The following is a 21,449-nucleotide window of genomic DNA, read 5'->3' on the forward strand; positions in this document are numbered from 1 at the left end:
TATGAAAAGGAACCTTAATGTAAAGTGGAAACCTGTGAACCATTTATTAATCAGTTATGAACATTAACAACCTATGAAAAGGAACCTTAATGTAAAGTGGAAACCTGTTAACCATTTATTAATCAGTTATGAACATTAACAACCTATGAAAAGGAACCTTAATGTAAAGTGGAAACCTGTTAACCATTTTTTAATCAGTTATGAACATTAACAACCTATGAAAAGAAACCTTAATGTAAAGTGGAACTCATTTAATGAGTTATAAACATTAATTACCTATTAAAGTGAACCTTAATGTAGTGTGAACACACGTTAATCATGTATTAATGAGTTATGAACATTAACAGCCTATGAAAAGGAACCTTAATGTAAAGTGGAAACCCGTGAACCATTTATTAATCAGTTATGAACATTAACAACCTATGAAAAGGAACCTTAATGTAAAGTGAAAACCTGCGAACCATTTATTAATGAGTTATGAACATTAACAACCTATGAAAAGGAACCTTAATGTAAAGTGAAAACCTGTGAACCATTTATTAATGAGTTATGAACATTAACAACCTATGAAAAGGAACCTTAATGTAAAGTGGAAACCCGTGAACCATTTATTAATGAGTTATGAACATTAACAACCTATGAAAAGGAACCTTAATGTAAAGTGGAAACCCGTGAACCATTTATTAATGAGTTATGAACATTAACAACCTATGAAAAGGAACCTTAATGTAAAGTGAAAACCTGCGAACCATTTATTAATGAGTTATGAACATTAACAACCTATGAAAAGGAACCTTAATGTAAAGTGGAAACCTGTGAACCATTTATTAATCAGTTATGAACATTAACAACCTATGAAAAGGAACCTTAATGTAAAGTGGAAACCCGTGAACCATTTATTAATCAGTTATGAACATTAACAACCTATGAAAAGAAACCTTAATGTAAAGTGGAACTCATTTAATGAGTTATAAACATTAATTACCTATTAAAGTGAACCTTAATGTAGTGTGAACACACGTTAATCATGTATTAATGAGTTATGAACATTAACAACCTATGAAAAGGAACCTTAATGTAAAGTGGAAACCCGTGAACCATTTATTAATCAGTTATGAACATTAACAACCTATGAAAAGGAACCTTAATGTAAAGTGGAAACCTGTTAACCATTTATTAATGAGTTATGAACATTAACAACCTATGAAAAGAAACCTTAATGTAAAGTGGAACTCATTTAGTGAGTTATAAACATTAATTACCTATTAAAGTGAACCTTAATGTAGTGTGAACACACGTTAATCATGTATTTATTAATTATTAATGTACACAGAAGATAATATCTTTTTCAGATGAAATATTTTATTTTTGATGAATGTCTCAGTAAACACAACTTTAAACTTGAAAAAAATAAAAAATCTTTTACAGCACAAAGTTACAGAGCATGACTTCTCATGAAAAGTGGCTTATGCAGGTAAACTTAAATTAAAACATTCAGAGAAACAATCAAGTATTCAGAAAAGATAATAAACATCACACCTATAAGCCAAACATATTTGATACAAGCTGAATAAAGGCACCTAAATATGTATTTTTTTAAATTAACAGTTGTGTAAACCATTAAATCAATGACCTAATGCACCATTACAGAACATTAGCAGCATATTAATATGCATTTAATAGATATTTCTGATATGATAAAGGCCACTGTAACTTGAGTACGTTATTTGGCTTTGGTCATCCGTACAGTACATGCGCGGGTGCGCCGGAGCGGTTATTTGTTTAAGATAACTACAAACTAACACAGCGATTACTAATATAATATAAACACTAGAAAAACAAAGTCTGCGATTTCACCACAGTTAGCTTACCCATCAAATCAGTAAACACAAATTCCCTTCAACGCATGTTGGAACAGTACTGTGTAACTTCTTCTCAAAAGTGGCAAGGCTTTATTGAATGCTCACTAGCGCCAACTCCTGTCACACGCCAGAATCAACACGCATAGTGATGAGAACCCGAAAGAGAATAATAAAGTATATAGCCTACTACTACTGCGTATAATAATAATAATAATAATAATTATAAATAGAAGAAGAATGCATTGCTCATTATACATTATTGTCACATTTGGTGTAAAGAGCAGTCAGGGAGCAGGATTCAGATGAAGCATTTTTTTTATTATGAAGAAAGTTATAGAAAACTAGACATGACAATAATATATTAGGCTATACTAATATATACTCTTTATATATACTCTTTATATACTTATATACTCTGTATACTTATATACTCTTTCAGGGTTACATCACTAAGCATGCGTGTTCTGGCGTGTGACAGGAGTTGGCGCTAGTGAGCATCCAATAAAGCCTTGCCACTATCATGAGAAGAAGTCATGCAGTTACCAGGGCATGCTCTAAAGTAAAATTTGTGTTTAAAGTTACTGATTTGATGGGTAAGCTAACTGAAGTGACATTGCAGACTATGTTTTTCAAGTGTTTATATTATAATCGCTGTGTTAGTTTGTATATTATATGTTTATTCGCGGTGTTAGCTTTTATATTAAATAAATAACCGCTCTGGCACTCCCAAAAATTACAGTATCCTTTATCATGGTATCAAGAATAATTATTAATTGCTTATTAATATTTCAACAATAAAATATGTCACCAGGAAAAAAACAAAAGAGATCTGCGTCTGCTTTAATAAACACGATGCACACTACATTAAGGTTCACTTTCACAGGTTATTAATATTCGTAACTCATTAATAAATGGTTCACAGGTTTTCACTTTACATTAAGGTTCCTTTTCATAGGTTGTTAATGTTCATAACTCATTAATAAATGGTTAACAGGTTTTCACTTTACATTAAGGTTCCTTTTCATAGGTTGTTAATGTTCATAACTCATTAATAAATGGTTAACAGGTTTTCACTTTACATTAAGGTTCCTTTTCATAGGTTGTTAATGTTCATAACTCATTAATAAATGGTTAACAGGTTTCCACTTTACATTAAGGTTCCTTTTCATAGGTTGTTAATGTTCATAACTCATTAATAAATGGTTAACAGGTTTCCACTTTACATTAAGGTTCCTTTTCATAGGTTGTTAATGTTCATAACTCATTAATAAATGGTTCACGGGTTTCCACTTTACATTAATGTTCCCTTTCATAGGTTGTTAATGTTCATAACTCATTAATAAATGGTTCACGGGTTTCCACTTTACATTAAGGTTCCTTTTCATAGGTTGTTAATGTTCATAACTCATTAATAAATGGTTCACGGGTTTCCACTTTACATTAATGTTCCCTTTCATAGGTTGTTAATGTTCATAACTCATTAATAAATGGTTCACGGGTTTCCACTTTACATTAAGGTTCCTTTTCATAGGTTGTTAATGTTCATAACTCATTAATAAATGGTTCACAGGTTTTCACTTTACATTAATATTATTACTGGTCATATTACGGGTCTTGTGGTGAACAATGAATCCGTGCAAGTTAAAACACAGAAAAAACTTGTTTGCCGCAGTAATCTTTAATCAAAATCTGAAAAGTTACTTCTGGTCTGGAATGGCGTTCCTTCTCTGATAACGTCAGTTTGACGGCTTGGAGTTGAAAACGTGTAAACCACTCTTCTGCAACCGTTCGTCTGCTATGAGTGAGATATGGAGAGGAGGAGTGCGAGAGATGGAAAGGAGGAGCACTAAAGTAAAACTCTGCCCTCTATTCAATATTCTGTTTCACTTGGAAATACGTCACAACACTGGAGAAGAGTCGTTTGCAACTTCCGGTTCACGCAGACTTTAATATCTAATCAAGTTATGGTTATTATCTTTTGTTTTATTTTCAAAATAAAGTTGGAATTTTGTCTTTAAAAAACAATAATTTTGTTTTTATACACTGCTGTGGAGAGGCATCATGACCTTTTTGGAGAGTATCATGGGTAAGACAAAAACTTCTGGTAAGCAACATAGTAAGACAAGTGGCAGTCATGAGATATTAATAAGAAAGCACAAATACAACAACCTTCAGTCTAATTATGATAGTCAATTTTTGCTGCATCATAAAATAAACCAGAAATCTGGTTTTGAGTTAAATATGTTAATAAATACATTTATTAAGCATTTATAACATGTGAGTTAAAAACGGCTCACTATTTGGCAGGTATTGCATTAAAGTCGCCTTTTTATTCATGCAGTTATAACTGCATTATTAATGATTTATAATGCATTTGTAAATGACTTATTACTCATTAACAAACACCTTTATAAACCCTTTACAAAGGGAACCTTAATGTAAAGTGTTACCGATATCATTTTTAGATATGCTTTGTCTAATGTTTTTTCATTGTTATTTCAGGTATTCATTTTTCCTGGCTGATTTCAGTGTTCTTTGAGAAACAATGGCGTTCTGGACTGTCTGTGTGTCTCTCTGTCTTCTCTTTGCTCTGAATGCTTCAGGTAAGATACATCATGCTTATAATGAACATTGCTAAATACCAACTGACTTTCAGTGTCTTATTACATGACCTCAATAATGGCAGAGAAACAGTTTTTCTTAATTTTTTTACTTAGCAATGGCTGAGATTAACATTCAGTACAAAAGCACTCTTGCAGAAGTGATAACGCTTAATGAACTTTTGCCCAGTAAATCAAAATATATATGTTTGTAATGTATACATTGTTGAAAAAATACATGTTGTGAAGGTATGATCTTTGTATTGTGTTACACTTTTTTATGCCTCAGTTGAACATCTAGTGTGAATAGAGAAAGAGTTGATGCTCATTTTTGTCTTTAAAAATTATAATAGATATGCAATGCAATTAATTAAAGATCACTTAAGTTGACAATAAAACAACCCAAATCTCCATGGAACAGCTTGTCAGAGTGGGTGGACTCAATATGGAAAAAGATGCTTCAAGGTTTTTAACCAGGCAATGAACTGGAGGGATGCAGAGGTATAGAACTTAATTTTTATTTATTTAAAGTTTTGGTCCCACTTTATATTAGGTGTTTTTAATTATTTTGTACTTAAATCGCAATACACTTTTGCCACTACTGAGGTCAGATACGGGTAAGGTTATGGAAAAGATTGGCAGAATAGTTGGGTTTAAGGGTTGGTTAATTGGTAAGGGAAGGATCAACAGTGCAATTTTAGATATAATTACAGAAATTAATAACATTTAATTACATGCATGTATTTTTTAAACACCACTACAATGTCAAAATATGTTTTTACACAATAAGTGCATTGTATCAAATGATTCATTTAAATTTTATTAAAGAGACTTAATATAAAATGGGTTCAAAGTGATTCATTTAAATGTTATTACATAGTTAAAGAGACTTAATAAAAAGTCTAATATAATGGCTAATAGCTATTTTCCCTCATATCATCTTCTCCACAGATTATATGCTTGACCCATGGTGGGAACCTTGCATCTGTACACAGTCACAAACGAGGAGAACACCTTCATGAAACGCTTGATCTCAAGTTCAAAGTCATTCTGGATAGGAGGCTATGATGCTGTTTCAGTATGTTACTATGTTATTTATTTATTTTATTTCTGAAACTTTTGTTGTTTGTGCTGTTATATATATATATATATATATATATATATATATATATATATATATATATATATATATATATATATATATATATATATATATATATATATATATATATATGTGTGTGTATATGTAATACTTTACAGTCTAACATTAAATCAACAAGACTTAAAGTGAAAGTTAATGTTAAAATCCTAAGATCCTAAGAGTGTTTATTTCACACGAGCCCATAATTGTCCTTAACACAGTGATCTTTGTGCACTTCTGTTCACAGGAGGGAACATGGTTCTGGAGTGATGGGTCAAAAATGAATGTCAAACTTTGGAACCCCGGAGAACCCAATAACTCAGGTTCAACTGAGCACTGTATTGAGACGAACTATGCAGGTAACTGCTTTGAATGATGGAAATGTCATTTAAAGGGAAAGTTCACCCAAAAATGAAAATTCTGTCATCATTTACTCACCCTAAAGTTGTTCCAAACCTGTATAAATGTCTTTGTTCTGTTGAACACAAAGGAAGATATTTTGAAGAAAGTTTGTAACCAGGCCGCTTTGGGATACCATTGATTTCCATAGTAGGGAAAAAAATACTATGGAAGTCAACGGTGCCTCAGAACTGTTCAGTTTCCCACTCATTTCTTTAAAATATCTTCCTTTGTGTTCAACAGAACAAAAGAATGTATACAGGTTTGGAACAACCTGAGGGTGAGTAAATGATGAGAGAATTTTCATTTTAGGGTGAACTATCCCTTTAATGTCTTCAGTTCTGAAATTTGTAAACCTACAATGACCAGCTACAGTAAATAATGAAATAGGCTTTCTTTATCTTTCTAAATATAAACATTATGAGGTTAATATCTGCATAATTACATTATATGTTTATAATTAAATCATCTATTTTTCTTTCTCAAAACAGGTGCAAAAAATTGGAATGACCAAGAATGTACCGACAAGTTACCTTTTGTGTGTGCCAGATCTGATTTGACATGCCCATGTTAAATCAGAAATATCATGCCCATTCTTGATTTTCTAATAGCTACTTAAAACAAGTTTTAATGGTATCGTTGACAAGTTAAGTTGCATGATTATTGATATTCTACATTATCTGCATGTTTTCCCTCCACATTTTAACTGCAGTATCACACATTACATTTGGCCATTTCAACCAACTAGAACCTTATGCGGATCATTTGCTCTAAACTACGAATTAGTATATCTAGTTAATGTTGCTCGAAACAACTTTTTCAAAGCTGTTTTTTATTTCCCATACAGTGCAAATGTAACCAATATCAACTGAACTCAATAAATCAAATAGCATTCATTTATTGTTCTGAAAATCTGTTGCACCACAAATGCAGACACAAATAGCCATCAAAATACAGCTCTTAAGAGAGAAAGTGTTTTGTTGTTGTTGAATCTTTGAAAACGGTGATGCCATGTACATGTGTATTATGTGTCTGGTCTAGTGTTTCACAAAGTGACATCGCCAACTACTGGCCTGGCAGCATACAGCAATCTTAGTCATTTTCCATGCAAACAGGTATCGGTTTGACATGGTGTCACCTGTACGTAAAAATAACAATATACAATAAAATGAAATACAACAATAAAATAAATAAATAAATAAATAAATAAATCAAGAAGAGGCCCTAGTGAACAAATTTGTTATTCAACAAATTAGAAAGGTACATTGGGGCAGTACCATGGAGATGTTCAATAATAATAAAAAAGTAGGCCTAATAGGAGGATCTGGAATTCAATTCTGAATGATACAGGCAGCAGTGAAGGGATCTGAGTGTTGGAGTTGTAGGCTAATGTTACTTCTCATTTAATTGTGAGTTAACATTCATGAAGCTGCAATCTGAACTCTTTGAAAGTGTTTAATAGAGCTATTTGGGAACCCATCAAAAACGCTATTGCAATAATCAAGTAGATGCAACAAATACATGAACAAATTTCTCATTGTCAGAAGACAAGAGAATATCACATGCTTAGGAGATGTTGGGGTGTATGAAGGAAATTTAATTAATGATAACTAAGATTTTTTTTTTGCAGGATTAACATTTATCTGCTTTTGAAACTATAACCTCCGGTTTCTCAAAGGCTTAAGCTAGTCCCAGGCTAAAATGGATGTTAAAGCCGTTTTACTGAAAGCCACTTGACCTGAAATATCTTAAAATATGCCAGTGCCATTGTTTTGACTCAAGATACACACCAGTAATGTTTTTTTTCTTCATAAGGCACATTTAAAAAGCTACTTAAAGGATTAGATCACTTTCAATTAAAAATTTCCTGATAATTTACTCACCCCCATGTCATCCAAGATGTCCAGTTCTTCTTTCTTCAGTTGAAAAGAAAGGTTTTCTGTCTATAAATGTATCCAAACAGCTGTTCCCTAGTCTATTAAAACATAATATATTATAAAGCATCTTTGGTTTACATGGTTTCTACAAAATAAAAAATGAGGGTAACATGGGTATGATGTCATTGATAGGCGATGCATGAACAGGCCTGTATCCTGGTTAAAATTTAACTTAATAAAATAGCTTATTTCTCTGGATTTAAACATTCTTGGAAACATCTGGGATAATGTCACAAGTCAACAAAATATATAACATTGTTCTAGTGTTTTTTTTGGATATTTTAATCCACAAATCTTACATATATTGTGCTTTTAATTTACATTTAAGTTTTTCTAACCTTAAATATAATTTCTTAATTTAAATAATATTTACACATTAAAATTATAACTAAAATTAAAACTTATAAATTATAACTGCATATTTAGTATGCTTGCTAAGGCATTGTTGCTTATTTTTTGCCAATAACACACTTGTGAAAACCTTACCTTACCTGGACTAACCAAAACGATGCACAAAATCCTAAAACATCTGCCAAATAATGTGGTTGGTCATCTTGGGAGGAAGATTTTCACCTTCAGCCAGTGTATCTATAATATGATACTGTGATACAGTATGCTACAACAGTTCAGTTTTTACTGTGCATTATGCTCAATAACGTGGAATTACCCAGCTCATCCTGTTCAGCTTTTCAAATCTCAGAAGAAACACTGAAAAATCAAAGAGTGTTGAACAGCAGATAGATATGGATGTCTTTTATTAACCCCAACATACATTTGTCAGTTAGAAAAGTATGAGATACACATTTCAAGTTACTTCCATGTTTTCTCTTGTGCAAACACTAGATGGTGCCAGAGGTCATTTAAAACAATGTTTGAAAACAATGCAGGATCAACAGAACAAAAGAAGAGCAATAATAATAATAATAATAATAATAATAATTAATAATAATAATAATAATAATAATAAGCATTTAAAAACTAAGTTGATTCATTTTTGTCGAATTTATTGATTCCCAGCTTCATATAAACTGGATGTTGAGGCATAAACATCATACATTTCTACAATTCAACAAAAATATAACCAATATTTACAATTATTGTATTAAAAATACAAAACAAAAAGAAAGACAAAAAATAAGAACAAATACATACTCCACCAATTGTCTTTGTAAAAGACGTACAGGTAAAAGTAGTCAAAAAAAAAAAAGAGAATCTTCACCAGCTAAATGTACACGTCTCACTTGACATCACATATCGAACAGAGTAGCAGAACAGCTACCTACTACTATTTACCTTGTTGTATTTATGCTTGTACAATTTGTGCAACTTATTTTGCAAAACAAGCGACTCATTTTGGCTTGCCAAAACGTGAATATTTACTAAAAAAAATTAAGTGGAAGCAGATGGTTCATATATTTACTGTTACAAATGTGTTGTTATTAACAACTGTATCCGCAACCATTACAAAAAAAAAAAAAAAAAAAAAAAACGTGTGGGAGCCAAACAAACAAACAAACAAACAAAAATCTACAAACAAACAAACAAACAAACAGGCAACTAGAGAAAGAAACACTGAAGTAGTGATGTTACAGGTTACAGTGGAAAACACTGCAAACTTCTTTTTTTTTCTTCTCAAGTCTATTGTTTCTAACTACTGATCAATGTGATCAGCTTAACTCAGTGATTAAAATGAAAGAATAAAAGTGACGTGCTCCCACCGGTTCAGTTCTGCTCTAAGTGGCAGACTTCAGGTGGATTTGCGTGTTCCCGGCCCACTGGAGTCTCAAAAGCATGTTTCAGTTGAGTTCCTGTGAGCGATTGTGGAAGCTGTTGTGCAGCAGTGGTATTTAGATCACAGCCCACTCCAGGAGAAACATGCACGACTTGAGTCCTCATAAAGAAAAACTTAACACAGAAACCACCGTTTTCCACACACCTCCTTAATGGCATCACTTAATGAGAGGAAGGAAGTAGCACCCGAATAGGACGACCCTATTTGCCTGAGTAGCCTTCAGTTCTCACCTACACCAACAGGGGGCGCTTGATGTTGTGACACATATTGAAGACTGCTTTAAATCGCTTTTAGGAGGTGCTGAACTGGTAAAACTATCGAAGATGAATGTGTACAGTTCCTCTCCATCACTAAAAGCTTACTGCAACTGAACTGGTTCACTTTTAATGGACTTTGGCGGCTGGATTGCTCACAGATGTAGATTTGTTCGGCCCCATATTTCTGTATCATGTTTGTTATGAGCTTTGACCAAACCATTCATACTTTCTTAGGGCTTTCAAACACATTAAGGCCAAGAACCAATAAAAACATCCAACTAAAGCTTCACTTAGCATCGTTTCCTCTCACAAAGCACCTTCCTTATAAAATCGGTGTGCTACGTATGTCAAGAGTCAATGCGAACTCCATCGTGATGTCGTTCTCTAGTAGAAGAGGTGTCCTTCAAGCCGTGCTCCTGCAAATATATAATACTGTAACGCTATACCATACAGATATGAGTGTTGTCGTCTGAACTGATGTGAACAGGTGGGGTGATAAGTTGTAGTCAAGCCTTCTTCGCCATCCAAACTGCATTTCCAGAATTAGGAGAATGAAACGTCGATTGTGTGCATCAGTTTACACCTTAAAAACAGTTTAAAAAGTGCTGAGAGGAACTACTAAACACGTTAGAGTGACCTTTAAGCAGAAGGAAAGAGAGGAAATTGTCTGAAGACAACCGTTAACAGTAGTTTGTTTCTTGTGTGTGAATGTCAAAGCGCTGTGTTTGAGTTTCAGTTCAGTTCATATTTCCATTCTCCAAAGTGCCAAATAAGTTATTTTTTGCTCGCCTCCTTTCTTCACAGTATTTTTAGCATGCAGGGCATCAAACCCCCATGATGCATTAAGGCAGGGCAGGGAGATGAATCCATCATTGAGGAGGGAGAGAGGCAGTGCCGGCAAGATGTAGACTGGATGGTCTGGCTGTCTGTCTGACCGACCTGTGGAGGCCTGATATGGGCCATCAGTCAATGCAGCAACCGTATAAAAGCCAGTGTCATCCCCATTCAAACAGCAGACACCTGTTCATCCTCTGGAGGAACAAGAGAGAAACTCTGTGAGCATCATGGACAGTCTCTTATACATAGGCTCTGTTCCAAACCCTAGTGACATGTGAAAGTGAACCGTTATTGATGACATATAATGTGCATTTCTCTTTATCTCCACAGAAACTACCTTTGGTGTCACATCTCTTGCATTGCATTTGCAGGAAACAGATGCTAATGCAGTTCTGTGCATGTTAAATTTTGGTAGTATAAGCATCTTCACCTGAATTGCTATATGGCAACAGCTGCCACTAGTACACACAGGGATACTCATGTTTATGTTGTAAGCATGCCATTGTTTGTAACTAAATAATGCAATGCTTAAAAAAAAAAAAAAAAAAAAAAAAAAAAAGTAGAGTTTGCAAGTGGACTGGGTTTGGGGCTCAGACCAACAAAATGTGAAAAGTATTTGAGCAACTCAAATGGTGACTGATTTGAAATGCTTAAAGGGTTAGTTTACACAAAAATGTAAATTCTGTCATTAATTACTGACACTCATGCCGTTCCACACCCGTAAGGCCTTCGTTCATCTTCAGAACAAAAAAAATAAGATATTTTTTTTATAAAATCCGATGGCTCAGTGAGGCCTGCATTGCCAGCAAGACAATTAACACTTTCAATGCCCAGAAAGCTACTAAAGACGTATTTAAAACAGTTCATGTGATTACAGTGGTTCAACTTTAATGTTTTAAAGTCATGAGAATACTTTTTGTGCGCCAACCCCCCCCACAAAATAACGACTTTATTCAACAATATCTAGTGATGGGCGATTTCAAAACACTGTTTCATGAAGCTTCAAAGCTTTACGAATCTTTTGTTTCGAATCAGTGGTTTGGAGCGTCTTCAATAAAAGTGTTTTGAAATTTCAGTGGTCCAACACTGGGGGGCGTGACTTTGGCAGTTTGATGAACTTCACATGAACTGTTTTGAATACACTATTATTGCCAAAAATATTAGGACAACCTTCCAAAATAATTGAAATCAGGTGTTCCAATCACTTCCATGGCCACAGGTGTATAAAATCAAGCACCTAGGCAAGCAGACTGCTTCTACAAACATTTGTGAAAGAATGGGTCGCTCTCAGGAACTCAGTGAATTTAAGCATGGTACCGTGATAGGTTGCCACCTGTGCAATAAGTCCATTCGTGAAATTTCCTCACTACTAAATATTCCACAGTCAACTGTTAGTGCTATCATAACATAGTGGAAACAATTTGGAAAAACAGCAACTCAGCCATGGAAAAAAAAAAAAAAAAAAAAAAAAAAATCACAGAGTGGGGTCAGCGCATGCTGAGACGCACAGTGCGCTGAAGTCACAAACTTTCTGCAGAGTCAATAGCTACAAACATCCAAACTTCATGTGGCCTTCAGATTAGCTCAAGAACAGTGCGTAGAGAGCTTCATGGAACGGGTTTCCATGGCCGAGCAGCTGCATCCAAGCCTTACATCACTAAGTGCAATGCAAAGCATTGGATGCAGTGGTGTAAAGCACGCCACCACTGGACTCTAGAGCAGTGGAGACGTGTTCAAATCAAATCATGCTTCTCTGTCTGGCAATCCGATGGATGAGTCTGGGTTTGGTGGTTGCCAGGAGAAAGATACTTCCCTTGTGGCAAGTGTAAAGTTTGGTGGAGGGGGATCATGGTATGGGGTTGTTTTTCAGGAGTTGGGCTTGGCCCCTTAGTTCCAGTGAAAGGAACTCTTAATGCTTCAGCATATCAAGACATTTTGGACAATTTCATGCTCCCAATTTTGTGGGAACAGTTTGGGGATGGCCCCTTCCTGTTTCAACATGACTGTGCACCAGTGCACAAAGCAAGGTCCATAAAGACATGGATGAGCGAGTTTGGTGTGGAGGAACTTGACTGGCTGGAGTCCTGACCTCAACCCGACAGAACCCCTTGGGATGAATTAGAGCGGAGACTGTGAGCCAGGCCTTCTCATCCAACATCACTGCCTGACCTCACAAATGCGCTTCTAGAAGAATGGTCAAAAATTCCCATAAACACACTCCTAAACCTGGTGGAAAGCCTTCTCAGAAGAGTTGAAACTGTTATAGTTGCAAAGGGTGGACCAACTCTATATTAAACCCTACGGATTAAGAATGGGATGTCATTAAATTAAATGTTCATGTAAAGTCAGGCGTCCCAAAACTTTTGGCAATATAGTGTATGTCTTTTGTAGCTTTCTGGGCATCTGAAAGTATTAATTATCTTGCTGACAATGGAGGCCTCACTGAGCTATTGGATTTTTTTCAAAAATATCCTAATTTGTGTTCTGAAGGTGAACAAAGGTCTTACGAGTGTGGAACGACATGAGGGTGAGTAATTAATGACAGAATTTTAATTTTTGGGTGAACTAACCCTTTAACATAGGTGGCAACACATTAACAATCACTCACTAACAAGTGACTTCTCTAACCCTGTTTAATTATATAGCTATAAAATTTTCTTCCAAGACGGCATACATACTGGATATACTTCCAATATACACACAAATGTACTATATGATAAATTACTAATCTATGATTTGCTCAACTACACAATCTTGGGAGAACATGCATTATGGGATTACCTTGCCTACAAAGATTACATGTATAACTGCCTTTGATTTCGGCCAAAATGTAAAGCAGCATAATCTTTGACATCTAATAAAGCTGTCTATAGGAAATGCACTTGGGTTTGGAACAAAGTCATAGACGGACAACTAAATATAATAAGGAAATAAAATATGCTCTGGCCGTACCATACCAAAGACAAACATGACAGGACAGGAAATACTCATTAAAAAAAAAAAAAAATTCTGTGAAAATTAATAAAATGACAACTCCTCAATTCAGGATCTTTGTGCAGATAAGTACTAACACTATTTCATGTGCTACCTGACAACACAAACATGACTTCAGGTTCTATCATGTGTTCAAGCATTTATGATGGCAGATCTAGTGATTTTCCTGTGAGCACTGATGGGTGAGAGCCAATACACACGGCAGAGCGGGGAGCAATGACTGGGATGTTGCCACGGCGACGGGGGGCAGGCTGTCTCCGTGGCGACGCATGCACTGTGTGAGATGCTTTGGTGGTTGGTGATGGTGGGCAGGTGAAGGAGCTGTCCTCCTGGCATGCAGAGACCGTGACTCGTGTGCGTGGGGTGTGTGAGTGTGTGAGTGTGGAAGTAACTGGAGTTTGGGATGTTTTACCTTCCTGCTGGGGTGGTGTATGTAACTCATGGCCTGGGGGGAACTGCTGTGTGTGGACCTCTCCTCCTCTGAGCTCTGAGTTTGGGAGACAAGCACTCACCCTCCTCTTCCACCTCCTCTGCCTCCTCCTCTTCTCGGCCCCGGGGGTCCGGCGAGTGGGTGGGTTTTCCCGCAGCCGGGGGCTGCTGGGAGTCGGGGGAATGTGTGACAAGGCGGGAGCGCTGCAAGGCGGTGGTGTAGTCCGGGGGTCTCCTGCCTGAGTGAGCCGTGCCCTCAGTTACGTCCGTGATGGTCAGTGCCGTGTAGCCTGGTGGCGTGGGCGGAGGGTCCCGGTAACGGCCATCCTTCCGTGCTGAGGGGAGGAGACGGACACCACAGTTCCGTTTAATATCCGTAATGCTTCTCACACACGCGGACGGACACATGCAGACATGCACTAGATCAGGAAGGATTGTTTTTGTAGGTAGTCTGTGTTGTTCCACCTTGTAGTGTTCAACATGACAATTAAGTAATTAAAGTGAGGTTGTCTCAACCTGCAGCATGCTTCATTTTCATTTTCATTGGGAATATGTTTTCAGACTTTTCATGCAAAGATCGCGACTTCAGCTTTCAAAGCATTGAAATGCACAAAACATAGGAAAGGATATACTGTAGAATTTGGTTTGGTTACTCTTAAAACAATAGTTACCCAAAAATGAAAATCTTTCTCCTAACACTCTTTCATGTCAAATATGCTTCCACACATAAAGTTTGACATTCAATTTTGATGCACAACCTGGCATGAAATCAATCAATATTTGATTTTTTTTGGTCCTTGATGAAGCTAGACAGAAATAGACGGTATTAAATGTTACTGAATGTGGGAAAAAAAAGCTGTGTGATGCTTTTCACTTTGGTTTCTGTGGAAAAAATAAGACCATACAGCTTTGGATGAACATGAGGGTGTGTAAACATTACCATAACTATCATTTTCTGGTGAACTATCCCTTTAAACCAGATACATGTGGCGACTCTTACCAATCACGGCCTTGGTGTTGCCTGCAGTGATGGGCGATGGGCGTCGACTGTGCTGTCTGGACTCTTCTGAACCGGTGGAGGTGATGCTGCTGGTTTCTGGGTCTGTGGTCACATCTCTCCCTCCTCTTCGTTTGATGGTACCTGTGTCGCCCTCAGAGTCCTCGCCCCAACATGCCGCCGAAGACGTAGAGGATGCGGACGCCCAGCTCCCTCTACTTCCCCACAGCCCTGCGCCCTCTGCCAATGCCTCCCAGCTACGCCCCTGTTGCATGGTCTGAATGTTGTCATGGGAGCCGCTGGAACATGAAGTCCAGCTGCCACGACCAGAATCAGCAGCGTCAAGAGACACCCGGTCACCCTGGTCCTGGGTAAGCTCCTCAGAGCTGGGAGAAGACAGCACGGTGCCGCCCGCATACAGACCCCGGCAATCCTGCATGGATGAGTAGGACCTGAAAAAAGAAGGGTAGAAGGATTCAGAAGGTTTAATAGTAATAATACATTGCCAGGTCAAGATGGTCAACCAGTTGTCCAATAAAAGGCCTGTCGATTAGTAAGGCTGAGGACTTCATATAGACTAGGAGTGCCAAATTCAGCTCCTGGAGGGCCAAAGTCCTGCATAGTTTAGTGCCAGCCTTGCTCCAACACACATACCTGTAGTTTTTAAATAATCCTAAAGGACTCTGCAGAAACTGAGGGCCCCCAGGAGTTTTGCACCCCTGATCTAGACATTTTCTTTGATATTTTTATGTGGTATTGGTATTTCCAATGTGCATAATAAAACCCTCTGATAAATTAATCCCTTTTATTACACATTCAGATGGTCTGCCTTATTGCATAGAGTTTTTCACTTTTTTGGTTTCCCTGCCAAAAGTGTTGCACTTTTAACATTATGCAGAATTTAAAATATTTAAAAAAATATTTTTCAAGAACCCTGCATCCATTCTAATGTGCTCTGACTAGCTGCTTATAAAACACAAGTACATGTCTCATGAAAATACTGCCTGAGAAATATGTCAGATTGGAGTTAGATAAGCCGAAAACCAGCCTAAATGTTTCACGGTTCCTAATAGACTGATTAACTGGTCATTCATGCAACACACCAAATAGCCGAGAAAGTAAAGAGTGGTGCTTACCCCAAGCTGTATTGGTCAGGGTCAGCAGTCGCCCTGCGCTCTAGCCGGTGACCACTGCCATGGCCCTCCGCAGCTATTCCTCCATACCGCTGCCTGCGTTCCTCTTGCCCCATGTCCAGGGAGGAGGTGCTCACCAGACTGGAGCGTGAGGAGATCTCACTGTGGCCAGAGTCTGACAGGTAATCACCAGCTCGTCCATAACCTGGCGAATGAGTACACAGAACAAAATGATAAGTAAACGGTTTGGCCCTAATACAAAGCCCTGTGGTACTCCAGTCTAAAACTGCCTCTTTTCACTCTAATAGGTTTTGTTCCAAACTCTAGAGAGCTACCTAGCTGGTAACCACCTAAATGTACAGCTGATTTGTAAGAAAACTGATTCTAGTTTGATGTTAATACAAATGTACAACACAATACAACAACAGAACATAAAAATATTGAGAAAATAATTCAATTTCTCCTGATTCCATTTTCAAGAAAGAAACAAAGTACATTTATAACTTTTTTTTTTTTTTTTTTTTTTTTGCAGTCAGAGGTGTCTTAAAAATGCTTAAAAACTCTATTGGAACAGAGTTACTGAAAATCTGTGACTTATGTAAGTGTTCACATAGTATTGCTAGATTTAGTGGTTACAAAGTCATCAATTGAAATAATTAACTAACAATTGCACAATAGAATTTAACCTTCCCATAAAAGTGTTACCTTACAGCATACAACATGAAACTGACGATAAAATAATAGTGCAAGGTGGAAGATGTTATATTCATCCCCAGTTTCACAGAATAGGCTTAAGATAGACCTGGAGTAAAATGCATGTTTGGGGTGTTTTAACTGAAAGCAACTTGTACTGAAATATCTTAAAATATGTCAGAGCCATTGTTTTGTCTCAAGATGCATACCAGTAATGTTTTTCTAGGGTATGTTTATAAAAGCTGCTTAAATACCCTCACTGAAATAAGGCCTAATCCTGGCTTAGCTTAAGCCCTGTCTGTGAAACTGGGCCTCAGGGTGTCAGAAAAGGTTCAACTCATAAAATGCACAACATGTACACAAGTAGATCTTTCAATCATTCATGTACTGAGACTACTCTATATCAAATAACTGTACAAAAAGTCATAAAACACTATGCTACTGCCAGAGCAAAGCATTACAGCCAAAACTACCCTCTCTTAAATTAGCTAATCAAAACCAGGCAGTTACTTAAGTAGCGGAGTAGCTTGGGCCCTACAGTATACACACACAGTTAAAGCCTTTTTCTGTCAGCTAGGAGCAAAACAGGTGCAAAAACACTGTCTAGACTTGAGAGAGGTCACTCAAATATCAGAATACACATGTATAAAATATATAAAACCATTAGTAGAACCCCAACAGACACTGTACTATATAACACACTATATACTAAACGTTTTGACATAAATGTTACTGACTATGCCAATCATACCACTGAAATATCTTAGGGAAAGTCTGAACTGAAAACAAAACATCTCATTGGCTGTGTATCAATACTGATGAGCTGCCAACATAGACAGCAATTTTGGACAGGTTCCGAGTTGTTCTACTGATCAACATTCTGGGGTCAGTTTTTTTTTAATGAATGAATGAATGAATAAATGAAAATAGTACTTTTATTCAAGAATGCGTTAAAATCTAAATTGACAGTTAAGATGTTTATAATGTTATAAAAGTTTTATATTTCAAATGAATGCTGTTTATTAAAGATAAAGTGTGTAAATTTTAGCACCATCTAGCGGTAAGGTTGCGAATTGCAATACAGAGAAGCTACGGTGGTCGACACAGGACAAAGATGTTGTCGTCTGAGACAGAAGAGAGTAGCTACTCAAACACGCTCTTTAGTGCAGTTTAGGGCTAATATAGAAACATGCCGGCGCAAAATGGCGACTTAACATGTAAGGGGACCCGCGGTATGTGTAGATAGAAATGACTCATTCTAAGGTAATAAAAACATAATGGTTCATTATGTAAGGTCTTTATACACCACTGAAAACAGTTATGTATTGCATTTTTGTCAATAAATCCTCCTATAAATTATACATTGCACCTTTAACTTTCTATTCGTCAAAGAATTCTGAATAAAATGGTTTCCAAAAAAAATATTAAGCAGCACAACTTTTTAAAAGAAAGGAATATAAAAGAAATGTACTAAATTAGTATATTAGAATGATTTCTGAAGGATCATGTGACACTGAAGACTGGATTAACGGCTGCTGAAGATTCAGCTTTGCCATCACAGGAATAACTTACATTTTAAAATATATTCAAATAGAAAACAGGTATTTTAAATGGCACTAACATTTCTAAAAATTACTAAATATTTTTGATCAAATAAATACAGCCTTGGTGCACATGAAAGACTACAAACTACCTCTATTGGATGATGTTTTAGTAGGCAGCTCACTACATTTTGAGACACAGCAATAATGATGCTTGTGTGAACTCTCTCAGGCTAAATCTGCATCTAGGCCCTGTTACCTGTTGGTGATTTTCTACAGAAGGAGGAAAAACCCTTCATACCATGGCTTCTTATAGCTGCGATGGCTGAATACAGGGCAAAACAGGTGAGTGATGAGAGACAGACATGTTATGTGACACAAATTCAAAAGGAAAGATGAAAAGTCGTGAATCTGTAACTCAAATGAGAGACGAGCAGTGTTCCAATATATTTTGATTAACAGCACTGAAACATGTCAACCATGGCAGAATATTCCATATACTTATGTGTGACCTTTTTTACCACTAGATGGCAGTATCAACATATTAAATAGTAAACATGAAAACATGGGGCACTAAGGGGCGCCAGCTATCAGAGAAATGAACTGCATGCTAGTGGTGAGGTAACACGCTGTCTTACAATATATTTCACTGCATGCCCACTATAGGCCTCTTATTCCACAGTTCACTGACAAGTCAATGGGGAGATTAAATCGAGTGTGCAAAGACTAGAGGTTGGAGAAAAATGACATTTAAGTATACACCGAATGCCATAGTGTGTCTGTCTGTGTGTATCCTTACCTTTCTTAGGTGAGCTGTGAGGAGATGTGGGGGGAGATGACAACTGTGAGGAGTTGTTGGACACACTATCCTCTGTCTGTTTCCTGTGTCTGTCTCCTGCCTCCTCTGAAAGGGACAATATCTTCTTCAGAGACTGTGGTGAACTTGTGCCTGTGCAAACACAATAAGACAGAGCCTTATGAGAACCATTAATATACAGTAGACGCATTAATTAAGCCGTCCAATACAAATATATTATGTTGAAGTATCAAAAATACGTGGTCTAACCAAATGGTGGTAGGTCTTTGACCGGCACTTTCTTGCGAGATGGGTAGAGGGCTACGGCAGGCACTTGAAGCGCCTGGTTGGCTTTCTGAAGCTGCTGGCGCTGGTGTGTGGCGGCCCGTGCGACCACGGGCGATGTGTCGGGTCTCTTCCGGTCTCCGGAACTCTTCGGCACTGTGAAATAGAAAGGATCTATTTGTAAACAAGAGCTGAAATATATATATCTTAATAATGAGGAAATAATTAACCCACCAGGGTCCAAAATTAACTTTTTACCAATGGCACGAGATTGGTGGACAAATGTACTCACTAGAAGTACTTCTTACTGGCCTTGAAACTGTATTATGCTTTATAATTTTACATTTTTTTTTTTTTTACTTTTTCACATGCTAGTGTTTTTCTCCTATTTGTATTTGTGTGTGCGTGCTTGCACCCTACTCACATGTGTTGATTGAGGGCTCACACTGCATTGAGAGTGTCTGCAGGCTCTCCTCGTTTGTCTCCAGGGTGAGGTTGGACAGGTATTGTTTGACCTTGCGTGCCATCTGTGCATCCTCGTACAGCTTCTTGGCATTGAGAAAGGAACTCCGTCTGACCCGTTTCTTGTGCCCGCCTGTCTGGGTTACATCCAGGACGGCCGCATTGGCACTACCCTGGCTGAGTGACCTAAACACACACACACACATTAGAGTTAAAGAATCAGGCTGACTTTAATAGTGTGTAGTATGCTGATGCAGGATCAGATGCAGTCTCTCAGTCTTTTTGACATGCAGTAAGTTGCATTCCTTGCAGCTTTAGAACAATCCAAACATTCCATGCATTTCACATCTCAGTCAAACAGGCAGTTAAACAAAAATGGGATGCTATGTAAACAACAGAAGTATCATACTCAAACTTTGCATGATATTTAGAAAAGATTAACTGATTATACCCTTTTTTTTATTTCTGGGGAAAAGCTTTGAACTAATATTTATTTTATGCTTAAAGCTGCAGTCCGTAAGTTTTGTCTCTTTGTCGCCATCTCTGTTTGAAACCTGCAATTGCAGTTATTTGCGGAATTATCATCTTTATGTGGATTGTGCATTGGCACGGCTCCTCAGCGTGGATGAATCTAATGTTTTGAGGAGAATGTTTGGATGTAAGTCAACGCACCGGTGGATACTGTACTTTGGAATCACAGATTGTAGTCTTGGAAGTATGACCAAAATAAGAATTTTCACCAAAAAATGTCATCTGAACAAGTAACAAATCTGCCACTTTTTTTCTGACCAACTGAGAAAAAAAAGCATTACATCAAATCACGCTACCAATTGCGATCGCTTAGCTAATATCACATCAAACCATGCAAATTATTATTATTGTTATACTTTGTTCTCAAATTGTTAATGTTAACAACATAAGAATTGCGTGACTGTGTATTTAGTGTGTATTAGCGTTACATATAGATTTCATTTTCTGCACAGTCTAATCTCTAACGTTAATTTGTCATACCATACAATCCGCCATCCAAACGATAAGTTTAATTATTCCAGCTGCTGTTAGAAAAGGCTATAATGATCCGTCACCTGCAGCATCCTTACATGCCATATAGCTTACTAGCTGGAATTCCCTGTGATGTAATGACGCAAAGATGAACAGCGGCATGCTCGAATATCCTGCAGAAACCTACCAGTACCTCTCGAATTAGAAAACATTATTACAAGCTTACCATTGTGAATCGGGCTAAGGTAAGGAGGTAGTTTTGAAAACTGGCTGGTTATGTACTTGCTCAAAC

At 36.9% G+C, this 21,449-nt stretch overlaps 1 protein-coding gene and 1 long non-coding RNA gene across 16 annotated transcripts in view; one reads left to right on the forward strand and one right to left on the reverse strand.

Moving 5' to 3' along the window:
• Positions 1 to 6,898, forward strand: part of LOC137017407 (uncharacterized) — a 30,504-nt gene extending 23,606 nt beyond the window's left edge. For 2 of the 3 annotated variants that reach the window (XR_010894598.1, XR_010894597.1), the window contains 5 exons: positions 4,365 to 4,465; positions 4,884 to 4,963; positions 5,414 to 5,540; positions 5,851 to 5,962; positions 6,494 to 6,898. This is a non-coding gene — a long non-coding RNA (uncharacterized lncRNA). Of the gene's footprint in view, positions 1 to 3,929; positions 3,949 to 4,364; positions 4,466 to 4,883; positions 4,964 to 5,413; positions 5,541 to 5,850; positions 5,963 to 6,493 lie in introns of those variants that run through there. The other variant, XR_010894599.1, reaches the window with a different exon arrangement.
• Positions 6,899 to 8,696: 1,798 nt separating this feature from the next.
• The window catches only part of rapgef2b (Rap guanine nucleotide exchange factor 2b), a 136,636-nt gene continuing 123,883 nt past the window's right edge, over positions 8,697 to 21,449 (reverse strand). For 8 of the 13 annotated variants that reach the window (XM_067388877.1, XM_067388873.1, XM_067388875.1 and 5 more), the window contains 8 exons: positions 20,118 to 20,341; positions 19,679 to 19,849; positions 19,412 to 19,561; positions 18,872 to 18,937; positions 16,382 to 16,583; positions 15,249 to 15,697; positions 14,232 to 14,583; positions 8,697 to 11,019 (listed from right to left, as the gene is read on the reverse strand). In XM_067388877.1, the coding sequence (XP_067244978.1) occupies positions 14,258 to 14,583; positions 15,249 to 15,697; positions 16,382 to 16,583; positions 18,872 to 18,937; positions 19,412 to 19,561; positions 19,679 to 19,849; positions 20,118 to 20,341 (1,588 nt within the window). In that variant the 3' untranslated portion in view covers positions 8,697 to 11,019; positions 14,232 to 14,257. The remainder of the gene's footprint in view (positions 11,020 to 14,231; positions 14,584 to 15,248; positions 15,698 to 16,381; positions 16,584 to 18,871; positions 18,938 to 19,411; positions 19,562 to 19,678; positions 19,850 to 20,117; positions 20,342 to 21,449) is intronic. The other 5 variants (XM_067388880.1, XM_067388879.1, XM_067388878.1 and 2 more) reach the window with 3 other exon arrangements.

This window comes from Chanodichthys erythropterus, chromosome 1 (genome assembly GCF_024489055.1).
Source record: "Chanodichthys erythropterus isolate Z2021 chromosome 1, ASM2448905v1, whole genome shotgun sequence".
In the NCBI taxonomy this organism is placed as follows: Eukaryota; Metazoa; Chordata; class Actinopteri; order Cypriniformes; family Xenocyprididae; genus Chanodichthys; species Chanodichthys erythropterus.